The following is a 20,550-nucleotide window of genomic DNA, read 5'->3' as shown; positions in this document are numbered from 1 at the left end:
CCTTTATCCCATTTCATACTGGAGCTCTGAACAATTATATGGCTCTTTTATATGAAGTGCAACTCATCCTCCTTTTCTCCCCTTCCTGAACAGTTTGTACCCATCCATGACAATACTTCAGCCATGCAAGGTGAAGTATGATAGTTCCATGACTAAGCAAGGACTTACAATTCTTCTTGCTCGTTTCCTAGGCTCTGTGCATTTGTGTACAGACACCTAAGGTAACACCTAAGGTAACTAGTTGATTGATTCTCAGGAAGTAGGAGAACACTTCCCCCTTTGCCCTCTTCTTCTTGCTCTTCCTACAGGTCTCCTGCTTCCCCATTTACCTCAGGGCTTTGGTCTCCATCCCCTGACAAACCTAGTTTAAAGCCCTCCTCACTAGGTTAATGAGCCTGTCCATAAAGATGCTCTTTCCTCTCTTCGTCAGATGGATCCCATCTCTTTCCAGCAATCCTTCTTCTTGGAACAACATCCCATTCTGTCGTTTTTGTGCCTCCAGGGTGAGACAATTTTCCTCAAAGTATGATGTTTGTTTCTGCACTCTCAGTAAGTCTTCTTAAAGTACAGCCAGCTTTCCTGGACTGCTCTCTCCCTCAGACTGGCTTCCCAGGGGATCCTGCCTATGAGTTTCCTGAGTGAGCTGAAGTCTGCTTTTCTGAAGTCCAGGGTCCTTACTCTGCTGCTCTCCATCCTTCCTTTCTTCAGGATCCTAAGTCATCTCATGGTCACTGTTGCCCAAGTTGTCATCCACTACTACATTTCCCACCAATTCATCCCTGTTTTTGAGCAGCAAGTCAAGAGGTGGATCGGGCCAAAAGAAATGTCATAACGTTCAACAAGGACAAGTGCAGAGTCCGGCATTTAGGAGGGAACAATTTCATGCGCCAGTACATGCACAGCAGGAGACTGACTGGATAGGCAACAGCTCTGCAGAAAAGGACCTCGGGGTTACACTGGACAATAAGCTGAATATAAACCAACATTATGCCATCATTGCAAAGAAGGCTAATGGCATCCTGGGTTGCATTTGTAGGTATGTTGCCAGTAGGTCAAGGGAAATGATTCTTCCCCTCTATTCAGCATGGGTGAGGCCACATCTGGAGTACTGCATTCAGTTTTGCCCCTCCCTACCCCCCATTACAGAAAGGATGTGGACCAATTGGAGAGAATCCAGCAGAGGGCAACAACAATGGTGAGGAGGCTGGGACACATGATTTATGAGGAGAGGCTGAGGGAACTGGGTTTATTTGGTTTGGAGAAGAGAAGACTAAGAGGGGATTTAATAGCAATCTTCAACTACCTAAAGGGAGATTTGAAAGAGGATGGAGCTAGACTGTTCTCAGTGGTGGCAGATGACAGAACAAGGAGCAACAGTCTCAAGTTTCAGCATGAGAAGTTTAGATTAGATATTAGGAAGAATTTTCTCACTAGGAAAAACACTGGAACAGTAAAACACGGGAACAGGTTACCCAGAGAGGTTGTGGAATCTCCATTCTGGGAGGTTTTCAAGACCTGGCCAGACAGTTCTGGCTGGGATAATCTCGTTGGGGAAGGTTCCTGCTTTGAGCAGGGGGTTGGACTAGATGACCTCCAGTGGTCCCTTCCAACCCTAATTTTCTATGATTTTGATGATAAATAGAATGAAAGGAAACAAGACCAGGAAATTTTACCTTTAAACACCACTTGTGGCATCTGCCAGAGACCCTGCTATCAACTGACTTATCTACAATCCTTCACTTGACGTGTATGAGTGATCATCCTTGAGAGTGAGGGACTGCTGCTGCTAACATATACCATTTGTATTTTAATATTAACGTTGCTATTAAAATGTATTTAAACTTATTTTCTTGGGGTGATTGTAGACCCTAAAAAAATGGTACTTTAAACTCAATGTGTTCCTGCACTGAGCCCTGTGTATATCCAGAAGAGGCAGAGCCTTAGTTGGACACAGCTTGCCCAACGTCTGTATAGATCAGGTGCTTAAGTGGGATTTTTTTTTGCGCTTTTATCTAATAGATGATTGAATCAGCTTTAGGTAAGTGCTAAAAAGCCCTGTAGAGGCACCCAATTTATACAGATGCTGCAGAGCTGGGTTGAACTACCATGCTGCTTTCTTCCGGCAAAGCATGGTTTGTTTAAAAAATAAAAACAATGTCTGCGAGCAGCCTTGAACACTTGATTTTGGTGGTGCATGCTGCCCAAAAGTTCCTTGGTCCCCAAAACAACTTTGGGGGTCAACCATGGCTCCCTACACCTTCTGTGCAAGAAAGTCACTTTCAGGTGGAGTGCCATTGGCCAGCAGATCTACTTGGAAAAACACATTTTTAGTGAAATCTGAGAATTTTTCCTGTGTAAGAAACAGAACTAAGGCTTTATGAAACAAAACTGGATAGAGAAATTAATCTGTTCTGAACTCAATTCTAAATCTTGTGAAGTGGTCATTGAACGAACAAGTGGATGACAAATTAAAGTACTGAAAAAGGTTGGAGGAGAGCCTGTAACTCTGAGAAGTTATTTTCCAGAAACATCTACCTGTTCTTTTTACATTGTTTCAGTTCCATGATAAACAGGGTTCTGGGTTTTCTATTTCCCATGGAAAAATGGAGAAAACACAGATTTTCCCCTTTACCCAAGGAAAACATGGATTTCTCATTTTAATGGAGAAACCTGCAGATTTTGCAGTTTTGCAAAGAGCTCTTTGCAGGCTGGCAGAATTCCAGCCTGCAAGGGGCTGGGAGAGAATGGGAGGAGGGCACTGAGGCAGGGTGTGCTATGTGCATGTATATGTACATGGCTGCCAGGCAGCCTGGAGAACAGCTCTCATAGGTAAGTGAGGGAGGGGGGGACTGAGGCCCCCATAGGGAGGGAGAGGGGGAGTGGGGCAGGGGCTGGGGCTGCTGCCCAGCCAAGTGGTACATGGACCTTGGGGCCTGGGGCTGTAATGTGTGGCTGACAGGCTCCAGCAGGGAGCAGGACAGGGCTGCAGGCAGTTCACCTGGGGGGCAGGGTGGGTGGGGCTAGCTCCCCACCACTGTGCGCAATCCCAGGGGGTCAGGTGGGACCTGTGCCTTCCAGATCTGTGTGGGGGGCGGGGAAAGGCACAGGCTGCCCGGTGTGGGCTTGAGCTCCCTGCTCTACTGCCCTCCTCTAGGGCCTCCGCAGCACAGCGGGTGCGACCCAGCACTGCAGGGCACAGCAGAGACACGTGGGGAAACTGCTTGCTGCTGCGAGCTCCGTGTTGTCCTGACAAGGTGTATCTTGCCCGCGCAGCAGCAGGAGGGGCAGCAGCGCAGGGTTGTGTCCCTCATTGACGCCACACGGGCAGGGGATGCATCGCCAGGGCAGTGCAGGGCTCGCAGCAGCAACAAGCTTCCCCATAAAGCCCCGTTGTTCCCTGCAGTGCCGGGTTGCACCTGCTGGGCTGAGAAGGCCCAGGGGGACGGCAGCAGGGTGGGAGCCCAAGCCCACAGAGGGCAGCCTGTTCCTGCCCCAGCCCTGTGCACAGATCTGGGAGGCACAGGTCCCCTCTGGCCCTCCAGGAATGAGTGCAGCAGTAGGAAGTCACCCCACTCACCCGAGCCCCCAGCAGCCAGGCAGCAGGAAGCAGCGGGGGAGCCAGGCTCTGCTCCATTGCAGCAGCCTCCTCCTCCTGCCAGGGAAAGGAGGGTGTGGACCTGGGTCCCTGACCCCATAGCCCTGGCAGCTGGGAGCCCCCTCCAGCAGGGCTCAGGGGGGACACAAGGCCATGGTGGGGGATGAGGGGCACCAGCAGGACTGGGGGGGCACTGTGGGGGGAGTGAGAGACATGAGCAGAGGCAGGGGGTCGTGTGGGAGTGGTGAATGAGGGGCCTGTCATTTTAATCACAGATTTGGGGGGTGTTTATCAGAAAAGTTGTGATTTTTTTTTTTAATCAGGGAAAACCAGGATCCCTGGTGATAACACTAGCTGATACTGCATTATTAGGAAATAACTTGTCATTAACGATTTGTTGCTATGTCCTTCAGATTTCACAGGAACATGAAGCCTGGTTTTTTCCTCCTTAACAAGAACAAACAACAAATGCTTGCAAACATTTGTCTGACAGCCAGACAGCAAAATGTTTCTATGATATTGTTAGGTGGCAACACAGTCAACGGGAATTCTGCGCCTAAGTGAAGAAGAATGTATGTATTACATAGATATTTTCAGTTTTGTTATAACCATATGATGCCTGGAGGGGCTGGGCCGGACCAGGCTGGCTCTATACCACACTGCCTGGAAATGTATGGCACTGCTGGGTCCTCCTGAGTCCTGCTGCTGCTGGTGCCTTGTCATCTGTGACAGGCAGCCATGGGACGATAATAATTAATTTTCTGAATTTTTTTTAGGAGCCCTGCAAGCCGGATAGAATGGCCTGGTGGGCCGTATTTTACTAACCCCTGACCTAGGGCCTTGTTACATGTTACAGCTTGCATACGTTATATTTAGATTGAAGTAATAATTAATATACCAGTTTTCTGAGCACTCACACGTTAATACTCACTGGGTGCACCTACATGTTCATTAAACAACCGCCGTTGTTTTTGCTACTATGCATTAAATTTAGTACCTCTAATGTGAGGTACTAACTAAACACACATTAGGCTGCCCTAATGTGCAGTAGTGAAAGTGCACATTTTTTAGTAATGCTTAATGCACAGTAACCTAAATTTTATTGCACATTAGCATGGTTTTTGCCACGATGCTCTAATACGCTCAGTAAAATAGGCTACTGAGCATTAAAGCACACACGCAGACACGCCCACTATGATCTAAATATAAAACAGTAGCATCACACCGGAGTCTTGAACAGGCTCTGGTAAGATCCCAGGACAGACTAAAAAACAACTTATTTTCAGTCTCAGACCTGGGATCACACCAGCACTGGTTCAAGGCTCCCATGCTGCGTGAGGGCTGGGACTGGCTCCTGTGCTGCATCAATGCCATGCAAGTGTCACTCCCAGGCCACACGCTGCACTGGAGCCTTGAAATGGCAAAGCTCCTGTGTATGGGGGAGCCCACTGAACAGTTGTTTGTCAGGCTCCCAGTCCCCTTCCCAGACCGGAGCTTTGAATTGGCAAGGCTTCAGTGTAGTGCAGAAGGGGGGGAGGGGAGTCAGGCTCCACAACTCTGTACCACAATCCCCTGATCATATTACCTCCATGGGACAGTCTGATGTTAGGTCAGCATGTATTAGATAAACACAATCTGGAGATCTTCCTAACTAGAAAAGGCCTAACTTTCTTATGCTAGTATGGCAATTAGCCCCTGGTTTACTGCTTGAAAGCTCAGATACTAGCATAGCACTTGCTAACTGCACTTGCAAAGTGTAACATGCAACAGATTCCTTACTATAAAACCACCAAACTGTAATAAAGATTTGAGTGGAAATCAGATCCTGTTTGGACCCACTACAATACCATGAGAGAGAGGCTGTGATCAGTGAAGTGTGCTGATTCTGTTGCTGTCATGGGTGGTTAGGAGGTGAGCTCTTGGAGAACTGAACTTGGACATAGTCATTCTCTAATTGAGCCTTTGGTAATTTTTCTGCATGATATTCCTAGAGCTGCAGGAAATATAGGTTGTGGCAAAATATCACCCTGATCCTGATACCAGGACAGAGGACTTAGCCTCAGCTTTCTGTTGGGGAAGCCCAGACAAAGCGAAGTTAAGGATTTGGAAGGCAGGAGGGGTAGCGTGCATCTACCTAATAGTCTGAGTAAAATATTTACCTGAGTGGTTCAATGTCCGACTAGAAAAAGGTTTGGCATATGTAATCTCTGTAATAGCTGACTGTTTGAGAAAGAAGAGACTGCTTTGCGTGACAGAGGGAGTTTGAAGTTGCGGGCCAGTAGCCAGGGTTTTGAAGCAATGTCAGCTTGTTATCTCTGTGTTCCTAGACTGAAGGTTGCTGTGTGACTCTGGTATATGTTAATACAACTTTTTCTTTTACTGTTCTGTCCTATTTTATAACTTATATTCTATTATATCTAACAATATTCTTACATTCAGTTTAAACACATGCTCAGGAATATTTTATTTTGTGCAAACTCTCACATAAAACCTGGCAAATATGCAGCCTGAGTTTTAACTCTTAGGTTGCCTGGCTAAACCTTATGGCTCTCTGTCACTCCTTTCACCTCAGTGCTTTAATTAGTTGCCTGCCCCAAAATAAATTCATCTGTGAACCCTAGTTAAAATATAGATGGTTAATGAGCTGACTTACCAGACTGTGAAGAGTTCCATTTATGTTGGTACCGTGCTTTTGAGTTTTCAATACATCCCCATAATCAGTGGCATCAAAGTTAGTCTTCCATACCATCACCTGTAGGAGCAAACCAATTGGCTAAGTTAACCATCTTAACATCTCAGTCATTTTGCTGGATATCATTCCATAATGAATTAACCCTTTACAATAGTGAGTGTGAAGACCAAAATTTGTCTCATTGTCACATACTAACCACTTGAACAGACATAGAATCCCTTATGACACAAGATCTCTAATGAAGTTGATAAAAAGTTCTAAAAATATTTTGAGTGAATTGGTAAGTATCTTTTAGCTACTAATACAAAAATATTTTTGCTGTATATTTTAGTTTACAAATCTAACCCCTCATTTTTAGAAAGTTAACAGTATTGAACTTGCAAGTAGCATGGGGACTGCTTAAGAACACCATTATTGGAAGCACAGAGCAAATACATATAAAAAGGCTTTTTATTTCCAAAAGAGAAAGCCAAATTCTAATGAGGAAAATAAAAGAACATAAAATTCTGGCAAATCAAATATAAAACTGTAATAAGACAAGCTAAGAAAGAATTTGAAGAGAAATTTCTGAAAAACACAAAAGGTAACAATAACATTTTTTAAATACATGAGAAATTGAAGACCTGCCAGAGAATCAGTTGCGTCTTTGAATGATCAGCGTAAAAGAAGCACTAAAGGATGAGAGGGCCATTGCTGAGAAACTAAATGCTCTTTGCATCTGTCTTCACTGTGGAAGATGCCAGGAAAATTCCCTCATCAGATCCACTCCTCTCGGGCCAAGTACGTAGAGCTGACCCAAACTGAGATTTTAGTAGTTAAGGTCATAGAGGAAATTCGTAAATTAGACCGTAGCAAATCATCAGAATCTGATGGCATTCACCTAGGTTCTGAAGGAGCTCAGATCAGAAACAGCTGAACTTTTAATTGTAAAATGGAACCTATCACTAAAAACAGCTTCAGTACTAGAGGACTGTAGGGATGCCAATGTGATTTCAATATTTATAAACAGCTCTAGGGGGGGCAAAGAGAACTACAGGCCTATGAGCCTAACTTTTGCTTCTGGAAAACTTCTAGAAACAATAAAAAAATAACAACAAAACAATAAGAAAATAAAATAATTGTCCAGCACATGGATGAACATGACTTGCTGGGGAGGCATCAAAACAACTTTGTCAAAGGGATATCATGCCTCACAAACCTACTAGAGTTCTCCGAGTGTGTCGATAAGCAGGTAGATCAAGGCAATCCAGTTGACATAGTATATCCAGTACTTCCACAAAGTCTTTGACAAAGTCCCCCCCAATCAGAGGCTCTTAAGGAAGTTAGGTAGTCACAGGATTACAGGAAATGTCCATTCATAGATTAAAATTGGCTTAAAGATAGAAAGCAAACAATGAGTATGAATGGTCAGTTCCCCCAGGGATCTGTTTTGGGACCACTACTGTTTAACATTTCCAGATCACTTATGAATAAGGGGATGAGTAGTAAGGTGGCCAACTTTGAGTATATCACAAAATTATTCAAAAAGTGGTAAAGACCAAGGGTAGTCTATGAGGAACTACAGAAGGATCTGGCACAACTGAATGGGCAACTAAATGGCAAATGAAATTCAATGTGGGTAAGTGTGAAAAAATAACCCAAACAATACCTACACTATGATGAGCTCTACATTAGCTATTACCACAGGAAAGATCTTGGAGGCATTGTGGACAGTTCACTAAAAACATTAGCTCAGTGCTCAGCAGCCGTCAAAAAGGCAAACAAAACGTTAGGGATTAAGAAAGGAATTTCAAACAAAACTGAAAGTATCATCATGCCATGCCTTGAATACTTTGCCCAGCTCTGGTCCATACACCTCAAGAAGGATATAGAAAAATTAAAGAAGGTTTAGAGAAGGGCAACAAGGATCATTAGTGGAATGGAGGGACTTTCATATGAGGAGACACTAAAGAGCTTAGGCCTACTCAGTTTATAAAAGAGACACTTGAGGGGGTGCATGATAAAGGATTGGAAAATACTAAATAGCAAAGCAAAAGTAAACAGGGATGTATTAGTTACTGTTTCTCATAATACAAAAACTAGGAGTCACAAAATGAAACTAGTATAGGAAATAAGGTTGAAACTAAGGAAAGAAAGTTATTTTTCATACAACATGTAATAAAAATGTGGAACTCATTGCCAGCAGATGTTGTGGAAGTGGACAGTTTAGTTGGATTCAAAAGGACTGTACAAACTGTTAGAGAAAAGGGGCATCAGTGGCCCTTAAGTACAGGAGTTAGGGATACAGCTTCTGAACTTCTTATACCTTAAATGTTGGGGGATGCAAGTGAAAGAGGAACAGTGGAAAAAACCCTGGTCATACCCTGTTCGTTCTTCCTTTCAACATTCACTCTCTGCCACTGTGCGACACAGACCTATTTGATGTGCCATGGGGTCATGGGCTTTGGCCCATCATGAAAAACTATAAGCCTCCCTTAATAAGGGAGGCTGCTGGGAATGAATTAATTGACTTCTTAGGACAACTAAAAAGAAAACAGGAGTGGGAGTGAAGTCATAATTAGGGAACCGGAAGGGGACATTGAGCAGAGCACACCAGTCAGCATCCACTGCCCCCAAATGAGTCGAGGGACCCTGTGGATACTGACCAGTGAAACTTTGCCTGAAGGTATGAATGGAAGAGTTACAGGAAGACAGCTCCAAACTCACTCAGGTTCCCTCCAGCCAGAGCTTTCTTCCTTGTCTTACATATGGCCAACTTGACCAGAGCCAGAAGGAGGTCTCAGGGATTGATGTACACACAACAGGAAGTGCATAACAAAAAAAGGTGCAGGAAGAAGTAAAGCCAAAACCTCAGCAGGAGGTTCTGGAAGAGGAAGAAGAGGGGCTGTAACCTGGCATGCTTGAGGCAGGCAAGTTTCAGGTTCTCCCTCTGTTGGCAAAAGGGGCAGGTGATGGGGGTGTCCGTAAAGCATGCAAGATACATGCCTATCCTGATGGTTCCATGGAGGAATTGCCAATTGAGGTCTCTGGTGGCTTAAGGGATCGAGGTGGAAAACACCTGTACGCCAGGGACCCTTGCACCCTGCCCTTGACTAGGGTGTCCCAGCACTTGTCAGGGTGGGACACAAGGATGGGATGATGGATTGCGCAGAGCATGAACATGCAGAGCTGGCAGCAATGGGTTGTTTGGAGGTGGACCGACTTGGTGGCAGACCGCCTGCTAAGATGGTAAAGTAGAGAGCACAGTGGGGTCTGGCAAGGCAGTGGCCCCATGACTAGCTCCGGAGGGCTTGGGGGATATCAGGGGCAGGGACTGCCCCCACACAGGGCCTGGTCAATGTAGGTGAAGTCAATGGGTGGCAAGAAAGCCTTTTTACCTCCTGGAGGAAGCAGCAGGGAGCATGCAGCATAGGCAACTCCATATACTGGGCCAGTGAAGAGGGATCCACCCACCCATCTGGCATAGTCCAGGAGGTCTCTGATACAAGTGATGATGGCCAGGACCATCCTCTGGCACATCCAGGGCATCTCGGTCACTGGCACCACCATCTGGGGGGTTTTCAGCAGGGGCTTGGCAAGGAGATTGGCACCTTGGGCAACTGGGTCTTGGAACCTGGAGGCAGAGACTAGTGTCCAGGCCCTGAGGAGGTCCTAGTAGAAATCTGGCAGCTCCTTCAGCTCCTGTTTGGAGAGACCTTGCAAGTAAAAGATCTTCCAGACATACCTGAACCTGTAGAGGCAGTGAAAAAAGGCACTGTCAATCAGGTACCACGTCACCTGTCTAAAAGCACTATACAGGAGCCTCTCCAGGGCCTGAACATAGAAGGTGTGGACCTAGTCTTACCTGCCCTCTCCCAAGGAGAGTGTAACAGGGAACCCTAGCCCTGTTACTAGAAAGTGGGGCAACCCTTTTAAGTCTACATGGGGCACAGTGTAGGGATGGTATAGAGCCATGGAATCAGTCCTTAAGGCAGGAGCTCCATACCTGCAGGTGTTCCTCAGAGCAATTTCAGATCTGGGAAGCCCTGGGGCAGCCAGCCCTTTGAGAACCAGAAAAAACATCAAGATGTTGCAGGTGAGTGAAGGGGGAACTGTTCCCAAAGTGAGCCAGGAAAGGGAGGACTCTAGGGAGGGCTCCCGGAGCCTGTGACTGCCCTGGGGATGGCAGCCTGTAACACTGCTGCACTGGCTGGGAAGACTCTTAAGGCAGTATGTGCCATAAGACAATGGCTTATGTGGAAGGAAAAGAGAACCCTTGGATCCAACAAGAAGTTGGAGAGGTATGTAGAGGCGCTGGCCTCGGACCTGGCAGCACAGCAACAGATCTTGGAACTTCTGGTCCAGATAGTCCAGGATATGCAATGCCAAATAGAAGCACAGCAACAGCTGCTGTTAGAGAGAGGGGTCAGGTGCACTTCAGGAGGGAGAATCTGATAGGCCAGATCCCCAAACAGCAAAAAGGCAAAAAAGAGAGGAAGAGGAGAACCAATGTTTACTGATAAGAGTGATGGGGTAGTGTTGCTATGGAGAACAGGCTGGCCAGGAGCTGTGAAAAGAGTGGGCTGTGCTGATGGTGGATTTGCGGTTACAGAGACAGAAGGTACGGTCTATGGTGGACTCAGGCTCAGCCCAGACAGTAGTGCGGAGAGACTTGGTGCAAGGAAGAAAGAGGAAAGTGGTACATCAGATAGCCAACAGATGCTTGCATGGGGAAACCCAAACATATGTTAAAATGTGGGTCACCCTGCAATTAGGAGATGATACCCATCAGGTGTTAGCAGGGGTAGTCAATAAATTGCCACATCTGGTGCTCTTGGAATGCAACTAGCCAAAGCTTTTAGCAGTGGCACAGCCTGCCATGAGGGCAGGTCAGGGGTCAATAGCTGGCAAGAGGCCAAAAGCTGAAGTATGGACGCATAGCCTGGGAGGGGCAAACAGAGACAGTGAACCCACAAGTCTCACCTGACACTGGGAGCACGGAGTCCCAGAAAATAGGTTGAAGGCTGGAGAAACACACAGCTGAACACACAGCTGGAAGTTAAAAGGGGTAGAAACCTGCAGCACCAAGAAAAAGGGAGCCAGGGCTGAGGACCCCCAAGCTTCAAGAGAGGCAGGAGCTGGGTCTGAGGCCTGAGTCTGCGCCCAAGAATAACCCTATTCTTGAGAAGTTAATGAGAGATGTCCATGTGTCCCCATCAGGGGAGGACACAGAGGAAAAGATAGATGTCAGTAGCTTTTTTGAGGATGGGAATTTTCAGTTGGAGCAGAGCCAGGAGGAGGGATATCAGCATTCATTTGAAGAACATTTAGCTCAATATAATAGGGAGGATGAAGATGACTCCGAGATTTGAGGTGAGGAACAAATCTCCTCTGTAGAATTGAGCAAGGGAAGCCTGAACGGGAGAAGATAATACAACTGCTTGTACCACAAAGATACCAGTGGGTCCTATTGAGGGTCACCCATGAACTGCCTATTGGTGGCCATTCAGGGAGAGACGAAACAAAAGTCTGCATTTGGGAAAGGTTCTTTTGTCCGGGGTTACTTTGGGAGGTTGAAGATTATTGTGCTTTCTGCCCCATTTGTTAAAAGGTGACTCCTAAGTGTCTACCCAGGGCCCCTTTGGTCTCACTACACCTGGTAGAGATCTCCTTTAAGTGGGTTGCAGTTGACATTGTGGGGCTATTGCCAAAAAGTCGTGTGGGACACCAGTATATTCTGGTCACAGTGGCTGTGCAACCAGGTACCCTGAGGCAGTACCTATGCAGACCGTCTCCGCCCAAAAGTAGTGGAAGAGCTACTGAAAACTGTATCCTGAGTAGGACTTCCCAAAGAACTGTTGCCTGATCAGGGAATTAATTTTATGTCATGGGTGCTCAAAGGGGGTGAATGAAACCCTGGAAATTAAGCACATAAAGACCTCAGCATACCACCAAAAACTGATGGGTTAGAGGAGTGTGGCAGGGCACTGTTTGTGCCTGCCACTTTAAGGGCCTGAAGACAGCAGCTGGCAGGTGCCTGATGAGGGCAGCCATTTTGAATTCAGGGCTGCCCATATAAACAGGGTATATTTTGCTGCTGGAAGGCCAGGCAACATCATTGCCTGGCCAGAGGGCTGCTGATATCATCTGGAGGTAAGGAAGGAGCTGTAGGGAATGGTCAGGAGGCTCCTAGTCCTGGGCATGACCTAAAACTGCACCTTGCCGGGAGTGGGTGGCCTGGTGCGGCTCTCAGTGGTGTAGGAGCCCCCAGGAAATGCCAGGCCAGTGACCACCCCGGTGAAAGGCGGGTCAGGGCGCCTTAACCCCAGCTCCCACAACCGGGTGGGTTACCCCCTTGTAGGGTCTGGAAGGTGGACCCCAGCGAGAGTGAGGCCATAGACGCACACCTGTCTTGACATCCCCCGACTGGTCCATGCTGGGGCCAGGACTGGGAGGGTTGAAGGGCCAGAGGCCCACCCCGAGGGATGCCCAGAGCTGAGGGCCTGGAGTTCCGACTGGCCTGGATGTGGGCCAGGGCCAGCAGAGCCAAAGGTCCCGGGAGGACCACACCCATAAGGGGGAAGCAGCTCAGGGAACTATGCAGCCTGGAATGAAGGCGGAATGGGCCACCTGAATGGAGGGATCCAGGTGCTGTTCAAAGAGCAGGAATCTGGGGCCCAGTGTGGGAGGGGAGGAACAGAGCTGCAGATAGCACCCCCTGGCATCAGGGCAAGAAATGGGCAGCCTCCCGCTTAATTAACATTAATTAATTAACAACAAGGCATGGCGGGTGAGAAGGCAGGCGGTTAGCCCAGAAACAGGTGGGCGGGCCACAGGAAAATCGGCTCTGAGAAGGCCCCCTGTTACAAGAAGCAATTTAATTGGACACTTAAGCAAATGTTAAAAACAAAACATAGCAAAACAAAAAACTGTGGTAGAAAACCCGTAGAAGTGGAATCAGATATTGCCACCGCTGTTGTTTACCATGAGGAAAGACCTCATAGGGTTTCCCCTTTCAAACTCTTGTATGGGTGTCAGCCACAGGGGAATCTTAGATTTGATTAAGGAAGGGTGGGAAGAACAACAAAGGAAGGACAGGAACCTAATACAGTATGTGATCCAGTTGAGGGAATGACTAGAGGTGACACAGAAAGAGGCTGTGGAGAATCTTCGAGTAGCCCAAGGACAGCAAGTAACCAATTATAATTGGGGTGCCCAAGAGAGGAAAATTTGAAGTGGGAGACTGGGTTGTTAGTACTGCCAGATCAAGAGATGAAGTTACTTGCCTGGTGGCAGGGGCCCTTTGAGATTATACACCAGGTGGGGCCCATAGATTATGAGATGCACTAGCTGGACAAGTGGAAGACTACATTAGTGTATCACATCAATATGCTGAAACCATGGCAAGTGTGAGAGGCTCTACGGATGGCATTCCACCCAGAAGAACTTGAATTGGGACCCTCCCCAGGACAGGAAGAAAGGTAGAGAGGCACTGAACTGTTAGAGAAGCAGTGACAACAAGCGGCCGAATTGGTTGAAAAATACAGGAACATGTTCTGAGAGACACTGGGGGAGGCCCAAGATGTGATACATTGGATAGAAACACCTCCTGGCCACATAATCTGTGAGAATTGGAGGAGGAGCCCACAAAAAATATAGAACCAGATAAAAACAGACATTGAAATGATGCTAAAAGGGGGCATAATACAAGAATTTCACAGTGAGTGAGCAGTCATACCAAAAACTGATGGGAAGATCCGCTTATGCATTGATTTCCAAAAAGTGGATGAGGTGGCTAAACTTGATGTGCATCCAATGCCAAGAATGGACAAGATGGTGGGAAATGTTGGGCAAGCCTGCTATATAATCAACTCTGGATCTAACTAAGGGCTACTGGCAGATCCCATTAGCACTGGAAGACCAGAAGATGACAACATTCGCCACTTCATGGGGCTTATTCAAGTTTTGATGAATGCCATTAAGAGTACATGGAGCTGCAGCCACATTTCAATGCTTAATGGACAGAGTTTTGGCACCTCATTGTGGCTATGCTGCAGCCTACATTGATGACATCATCATATACACCTCAGACTGGAAAAGACATCTAATATCCCTTTGAGCTGTATTTCAAGACCTAAGAAGGGTGGGGCTGACAGCCAACCCAGAGAAGTGTACAATTGGGAAACAGGAAACACCCTATCTCGTGTTCCAAGTTGGAAGCGGGCACGTACGGTTATTAATGGACAAAGTCAAAGCTCTGTGAACGTAGCAAGCACCCCAGACAAAGAAGCAGGTGAGGATGTTTTTGTGATTGGAGAACTACTATAGGAATTTTGTGCCCCTTTGCAGAGCGTGTAATGCCCTTGATGGAACTAACATGAACTGGGCCTCAACCAAGGTGATTTGGAAGCCTGAAGGAGAGAGCATTTTGGGAAGTAAAAGCAGCACCCTGTCAACCCCCTCTGCTGTATACCCAATTTTAATAAACCTTCATGGTGCAGATGGATGCATCAAATGTAGCTATTGGTGCTATGTTAGTTCAAAAGAATGGAAATGAGGAACACCCTCTGGCCTAATATACATAGAAGGTTTCATCCCCATGAGAAAAATTATGCCACAGTAGAAAAGGAACGTCTGGCAAGTAAATGGCCTATAGTTACCCTGGTCTTCCCTCCTCCCTTTCTTAAAGATGAGCACAACACTGGCCCTCTTCTAGTCCTCAGGGACCTCTCCAGATTGCCATGAGTTTTGGAAAAGTTTCGCCAATGGTTCCACAATGACTTCAGGCACCTCCTTCAGCACCCTTGAATGAAGTTCATTTGGTCCTGCTGACTTATGTATGTCTAATTTTTTCAAATGATCGTGCACCAGTTCTATGGTAATAGAAGGAAGGCAGTCATTCCTACCCTGCTTGTTCTGTAACCCACTGTGGCATGATTTTGCCCTTGGCCTGGTGAAAGACCAAAATAAAGTTGTCATTCAGGAGTTCAGTTTTCTCCTAAGTGCCAGTAATCAGCTGTCCTGAGCAGTGGCCCCACTCTCCCATTTGTCTTCTTCCTGTTCCCTACATACCTAAAGAAGGACTTCTTGTTGTCCTTGACTCCCCCATTGTTAATTTTAGCTCAGTTGCTGCCTTAGACCTTTGAATCTGTTCCCTACAAGTGTGGGCCATTGTTGTATAGTCCTTCTTGGAGTATGCCCCAAGCTTCCCTTGTTTGTACTCCTCTTTCTTCTTTCTTAAGAGGACCATGATATCCCTGTTTAGTAAAGAAGGCTTACCAGCCCTTTTGTTACCTTTCCTCTGCGTGGGAACAGACTTCCTTTGTGCTTTCAGGATCGTGTCTTTAAGGAATGACCACTCTTCATACACTCCTTTCATCTTTGGCCCCTGGTCCCACAGCCCTTTCCCTACTAGTGACCTGAATTGGTTGAAATTTACATTTGAAGTCCAAAACTTCAGTCCTGTTATCTAATTTGTCTGCCTTGCAATGGACAGTGAACATGATGATTTCATTGTCGCGGTCACACAGGTTACCTCCTATTTTTAAGTTGGTCACCAGGTCATTCCCCTTGGCCAGGACCAAATCTAGAGTAGCATTACCTCTGGCTGGCTCATGCATCTCCTGAGCCAGGAAAAGCTCTTCAATGCAGGTCAGGAAGGAATGCGACCAATCTAACTTGGCTGAGTGTTCCTCCCAAGAGATATGTGGATAATTTAAGTGGCCCATGATGACCATGTCCTGTGCTTGTGCAGCCTCTGCCAGTTCTTGGGAGAACTGTAGATCGAGTTCCTCCCCCTGGTTTGGTGGTCTGTAATATTTGCCTACAGTTAGGTCTCTCTCACCATGCCCCCCCGCAGTTTAACTCAGAGGGTTTCAAGCCATCCTTCTTTGGAGCTGATGTCAGCCTCCAAGGAAGTATACTGCTCCTTCATGTACAGACCTCCACCTCCACCTTTCTTCCCTACTTGGTCCCTTCTATGCAGGGCGTAGCCCTCCATGGCTACGCTCCAATCATATGAGGAGTCCCACCAGGTCTCCACAATCCCTACTAGATCATAATGCCCACTGGACAGTAGGAGGGTTAGCTCCTTCTGCTTGTTGCCCATGCTCCTGGCATTAGTGTACAGGCACCTGAGTTGTCCTTCTGAGGCCCTCAACTTGCTATCATGCTGAAGAACTATTCCCTCAGCTCCCACAAGAGTGGCTCTCCTAGTGTCCCTATTTATGGAGCTTTCTTGTATGTTGGTCCCTGGGCACACTAGTTAGCGTATCCCCATCCCCCAGCAATCTTAGTTTAAATCTTTCATCAGGTCAGAGTTTTTAAATCAGTTGAACCAGGCAGAGGAGGCCACCAAGTAAATGGATTGGCAGACTTCCAATGCCAGGTCACCTAGGTCCTGGACGATGAGGAGCATGTTACTGGCATACCCTGACAGGACCATGCTCATAAGTGGTTCTTTGAGCATCAGCCCTGCCATTTGCTTGCACGGACAGCAGAGGAATGGCTCAAGGATGATAGTGTAGAGCTGGCCTGACCACAGATAACCTTGATATAATGCCTACCTGAACAGGATAGGCTCCATCAGCATCCAGTTCAGCTTGGTCATATACTCCACAGAGGTGTACAGCACCTGAAGAAACCACAAGAAGTAGCAACTGAAGCTGGATATCCTCAGCATGCCTGTGAGGTACCTGTGATCCACCCTGTAAAATGCCCTCTCTTGGTCGAGGGACAAGAAGATGAATGACAGGTCATCCCTGCAAGCAAGCTCATGGAGGTCCTGCACAGGTACAGATTGTCAAATATGGGGCGCTCTGGAACCGTGTAAATCTGGTTGGGGTGAATCGTATATACTTGCATAGACCTCAGATGCAGCAAGATGGCTTCTGTACGGACTATAAGGTCATAGCAAAAGAATAAGACTGGGCACCAGCTCCTCAGGTTGCAGGTCAGCATGACCCTCCTTCATGACGAAGACAGATCCCCATCCCCTTCGGACTCAGCCCAGATCCTGGCGAGGCCCAGATCAAGGATGTCTCAGAAAGTACCACCAAACTAGGAAACAGTAAGAAGTATACTCTGACACCAACTGAAGGACAGGGTTTTCTACAGCACATCAGGAAGCCTAGGGTCTCCAACGGCAGGCTCAGTTGCCTGTACACAAATGCCAGGAGCATGGGGAACAAGCAGGAAGAACTGGTCCTCCTGCTAACTAATAAGCAATACAATCTCACAGGGATAACGAAGACCTGGTGGGACTCCACCTATGATCGGATCACAGGTATAGAGGGCTACACCTTGCAAAGGAAGAGACTGTGTTGGGAAGAAGGTTGGGGGGGGAGTTGCTCACTACATGAAGGAGTACATCTATCTAGAAGTGGAGGCTGGCACTAAAGAAGGGTAACTTGAGACACTCTGGGTCAAGATATGGGGTGAGCATGGAGAAGGGGATTTGACTGTAGTTTACTACAGACCTTCGAACCAAGAGGAAGAGCTTGATCAGGAATTCCCTAGAGAACTGGCAGAAGCTGTATGCTCTCAGGTAAGGCACTCCTGGATTTAGTTCTGTCCAAAGGGGATGATCTAGTGAGCAACCTAAGGATCGAAGGGAAGCTAGGTAACAGTGACCTTAAGATGATCACTTTCTCCATTCACCGTAAGACAGGGAAATCAGTCAGTAGGGTAAAAATCCTTGATTTTAGGAAAGCTGACTTCCACAAGCTTAGACTGGTTGGCGAGGCCATGTGGGATCATGTTCCAATGGGAAAAGGAGTCCAAGAAGAGGGTTCGTTCCTCAAGGATGTGATCCTTGAAGCACAAAAGAAGTCCAATCTTTTTCATAACAAAGGCAGTAAAAGGGCTGGGAGATCCCCATGGCTCAACAGGGAAGTCATGGACCTCCTGAAATTGAAAAGAGAAACTTATAAGGGAAGTCAGAAATTATGACCAAGGAGGAGTACACAGCCATAGCCCACACTTGTAGGGAGCGGATTAGAAAAGCAAAGGCAGAAACCTAATTTAAACTGGCAACCGGAATCAAGGGCAATAAGAACTCCTTCTTTAGATGTGTAGGAAATTGGAGAAAAAATAAGGGAAACATAGGGCCCTGCTGAATGAAATGGGACAGTTGATAACCAACACTCAGGAGAAAACCGAACTCCTAAACAAATACTTTGCATCAGTATTCCACTAGTCCAAGAGTGTTAGCCTCTTTGACAGGATACAAGATGATCAAGGTGGGGGTGATCACCCTCCCATGGTTGGCAAAGATCTTCTAGGGAACATTTAGAGAGGTTGGATATCTAAGTCAGCAGGACCGGATGAACTACACCCGAGAGTGCTGAAAGAATTGGCCGACAACGTTGTGCGACCTATGGAAAAGCAATTTGAGGACTAGTGGAGCTTAGGAGAGTTCCCAGAAGACTGGAAAAGGGCCAATATGGTATGTCTCTTCAAGAAAGGGGGAAAGGAGGACCCAGGGAATTACAGGCCAACCTCAATCCCTGGAAAAACCCTGGAAAAAATTATCAAATAATCCATTATAGACAGGCTAACAGGAGGCAGTATTCTAAATGACAGCCAACATGGCTTTGTTGCAGGCAGGTCATGCCTGACCAACCTCATCGCCTTCTACAATCAGGTAACTCGCCACCTGAATAAGAGAAATGAGGCTGATGTCATATACTTGGATTTCAAAATGCCTTTGACTTAGTCTCCCCACAATGTCCTTGTGGTAAAATTGGGTACATGTGACCTCAACTACTTTACAGTCCAGTAGCTAGACAACTGGCTCCGAGGTAGGACCCAGAGAGTATTAATAAATGGAACTGAGTCAACATTGTAGAAGGTGACCACTGGTATCCCTCAGTACTTGGACCAATGCATTTCAACGTGTCTATCAATGATTTGTACTCTGATGTTAAATGTGTACTGGTAAAGTTTGCAAACAACACCAATTATGGGGAAGTGTGGTCATGCTTGAGGACAGGCTGGGGATACAGGCTGACCTGGACAGGCTTGTAAGGTGGATGGATCAAAACCTGACGATGTTTAACACAAAGAAATGTAAAGTGCTCCATCTGGGGAGAAAATCTGCAACACACTTACAGGCTTGACAGTGCTACACTTGCCAGCACCACAACTGAAAGAGACTTGGGGGTTGCAGGGCTAGCCCACAATTTTTTGGAGCCCCTGCAAGATATAGTTTTGGGGCCCCCATTAGCAGAGATGACTGTAGCAGGGTGTGGGGCCCCCTTTCGTGTCCCACAGCACATGTACACTGGTAAATGAACATCCTGGCACACCAGCTGCGCAGGGGGAGGAGGAGGGGATTGGCATTCAGAATTTCTGGCCAGAACAGTTAAACAAACATCCAACCTGCCGGGCAGGATACGCCATAAATGCGGCAGCCACTACCGAATGCAGGAGGGGCCGCAGCCTCTGCTGCAGGGCCCCCTGTGGCCACAGGTTCCACAGGATAGGACGGGCCAGCCCTGGGAGTCATGATAGACCACAGAATGAACATAAGCCACTAATGTGATGCGGGGGTTCTGAAAAGTTGCTCACCTAGGTCCTGGTGTTTTCCTTTTACATATTTGTAGGCGGCTATCAAGTCGCCTCTCAGAATTCTTTTGCTCAGGCTGAAGTTTGGAGACTGCCACAATAAAAGCAACCCTTTGGGGCCAATGAGCAATAAACAGGTCAGCTTCTAGTTGAGTTTGCTATGGGAGGTCTGCTTGGAAGAAGAGCAGTAAGAGAGAGAAGGCAGATTAAGAGACCCTGGGAAATGGCTGGAGGACATCACAATACCAGAACCACTGTCACCGCCTGTGCATGCACCTGTGAGGTGTCTATCCAGCCAGGACTGCTCACCATCAAGGTTTCCACCCAGGTCCAGGTTTGGTGATGTGGGGACTGCAGCTTGCAGGTTCCTTCCAGTGACAGCCAGGTCAGGCAGTGCCTGCAGTGTAAGTGGTGCCTCCTGGTGGTGTCTCAGGGAACAGGCAAGAGAACTACAGGAGAAAGAGGCGAGGCTCCAAAGCATCCTCCACCATAAGGCGTTCATCGATTCAATGCTGGAGGAGACCTCCAGGACTGAAGAGGAAGAAAGGCCAGGCAGAGCACTAGAAAAGAGAAAGGAGATGGACACCCAAGATGGAGGCTTGTGACTTCTGCCAGCAAGCAGAGATCTTCATCTCCACCTGCAGTGGTTCACCTGGAGAACAGATATGTAGCCCTGGAAGCAGAGAGGGAAAAGTATGTTTCATTCGTGGATGAAGAC

At 47.1% G+C, this 20,550-nt stretch overlaps 1 protein-coding gene across 6 annotated transcripts in view; it reads right to left on the bottom strand.

Moving 5' to 3' along the window:
• Positions 1 to 20,550, bottom strand: part of POC1A (POC1 centriolar protein A) — a 146,283-nt gene that overhangs the window by 61,174 nt on the left and 64,559 nt on the right. For all 6 annotated transcript variants that reach the window (XR_009456123.1, XR_009456124.1, XM_006278011.4 and 3 more), the window contains exon 9: positions 6,249 to 6,347. Coding sequence is in view for 4 of the 6 variants with exons in the window: in XM_006278011.4 (XP_006278073.3) it covers positions 6,249 to 6,347 (99 nt within the window). In the remaining 2 variants the exon portion in view is untranslated. The remainder of the gene's footprint in view (positions 1 to 6,248; positions 6,348 to 20,550) is intronic.

This window comes from Alligator mississippiensis, chromosome 12, assembly GCF_030867095.1.
Source record: "Alligator mississippiensis isolate rAllMis1 chromosome 12, rAllMis1, whole genome shotgun sequence".
Classification (NCBI taxonomy): domain Eukaryota; kingdom Metazoa; phylum Chordata; order Crocodylia; family Alligatoridae; genus Alligator; species Alligator mississippiensis.
Note: the sequence above shows the minus strand (reverse complement) of the source record. Positions and strands in the feature narration are given on the sequence as shown.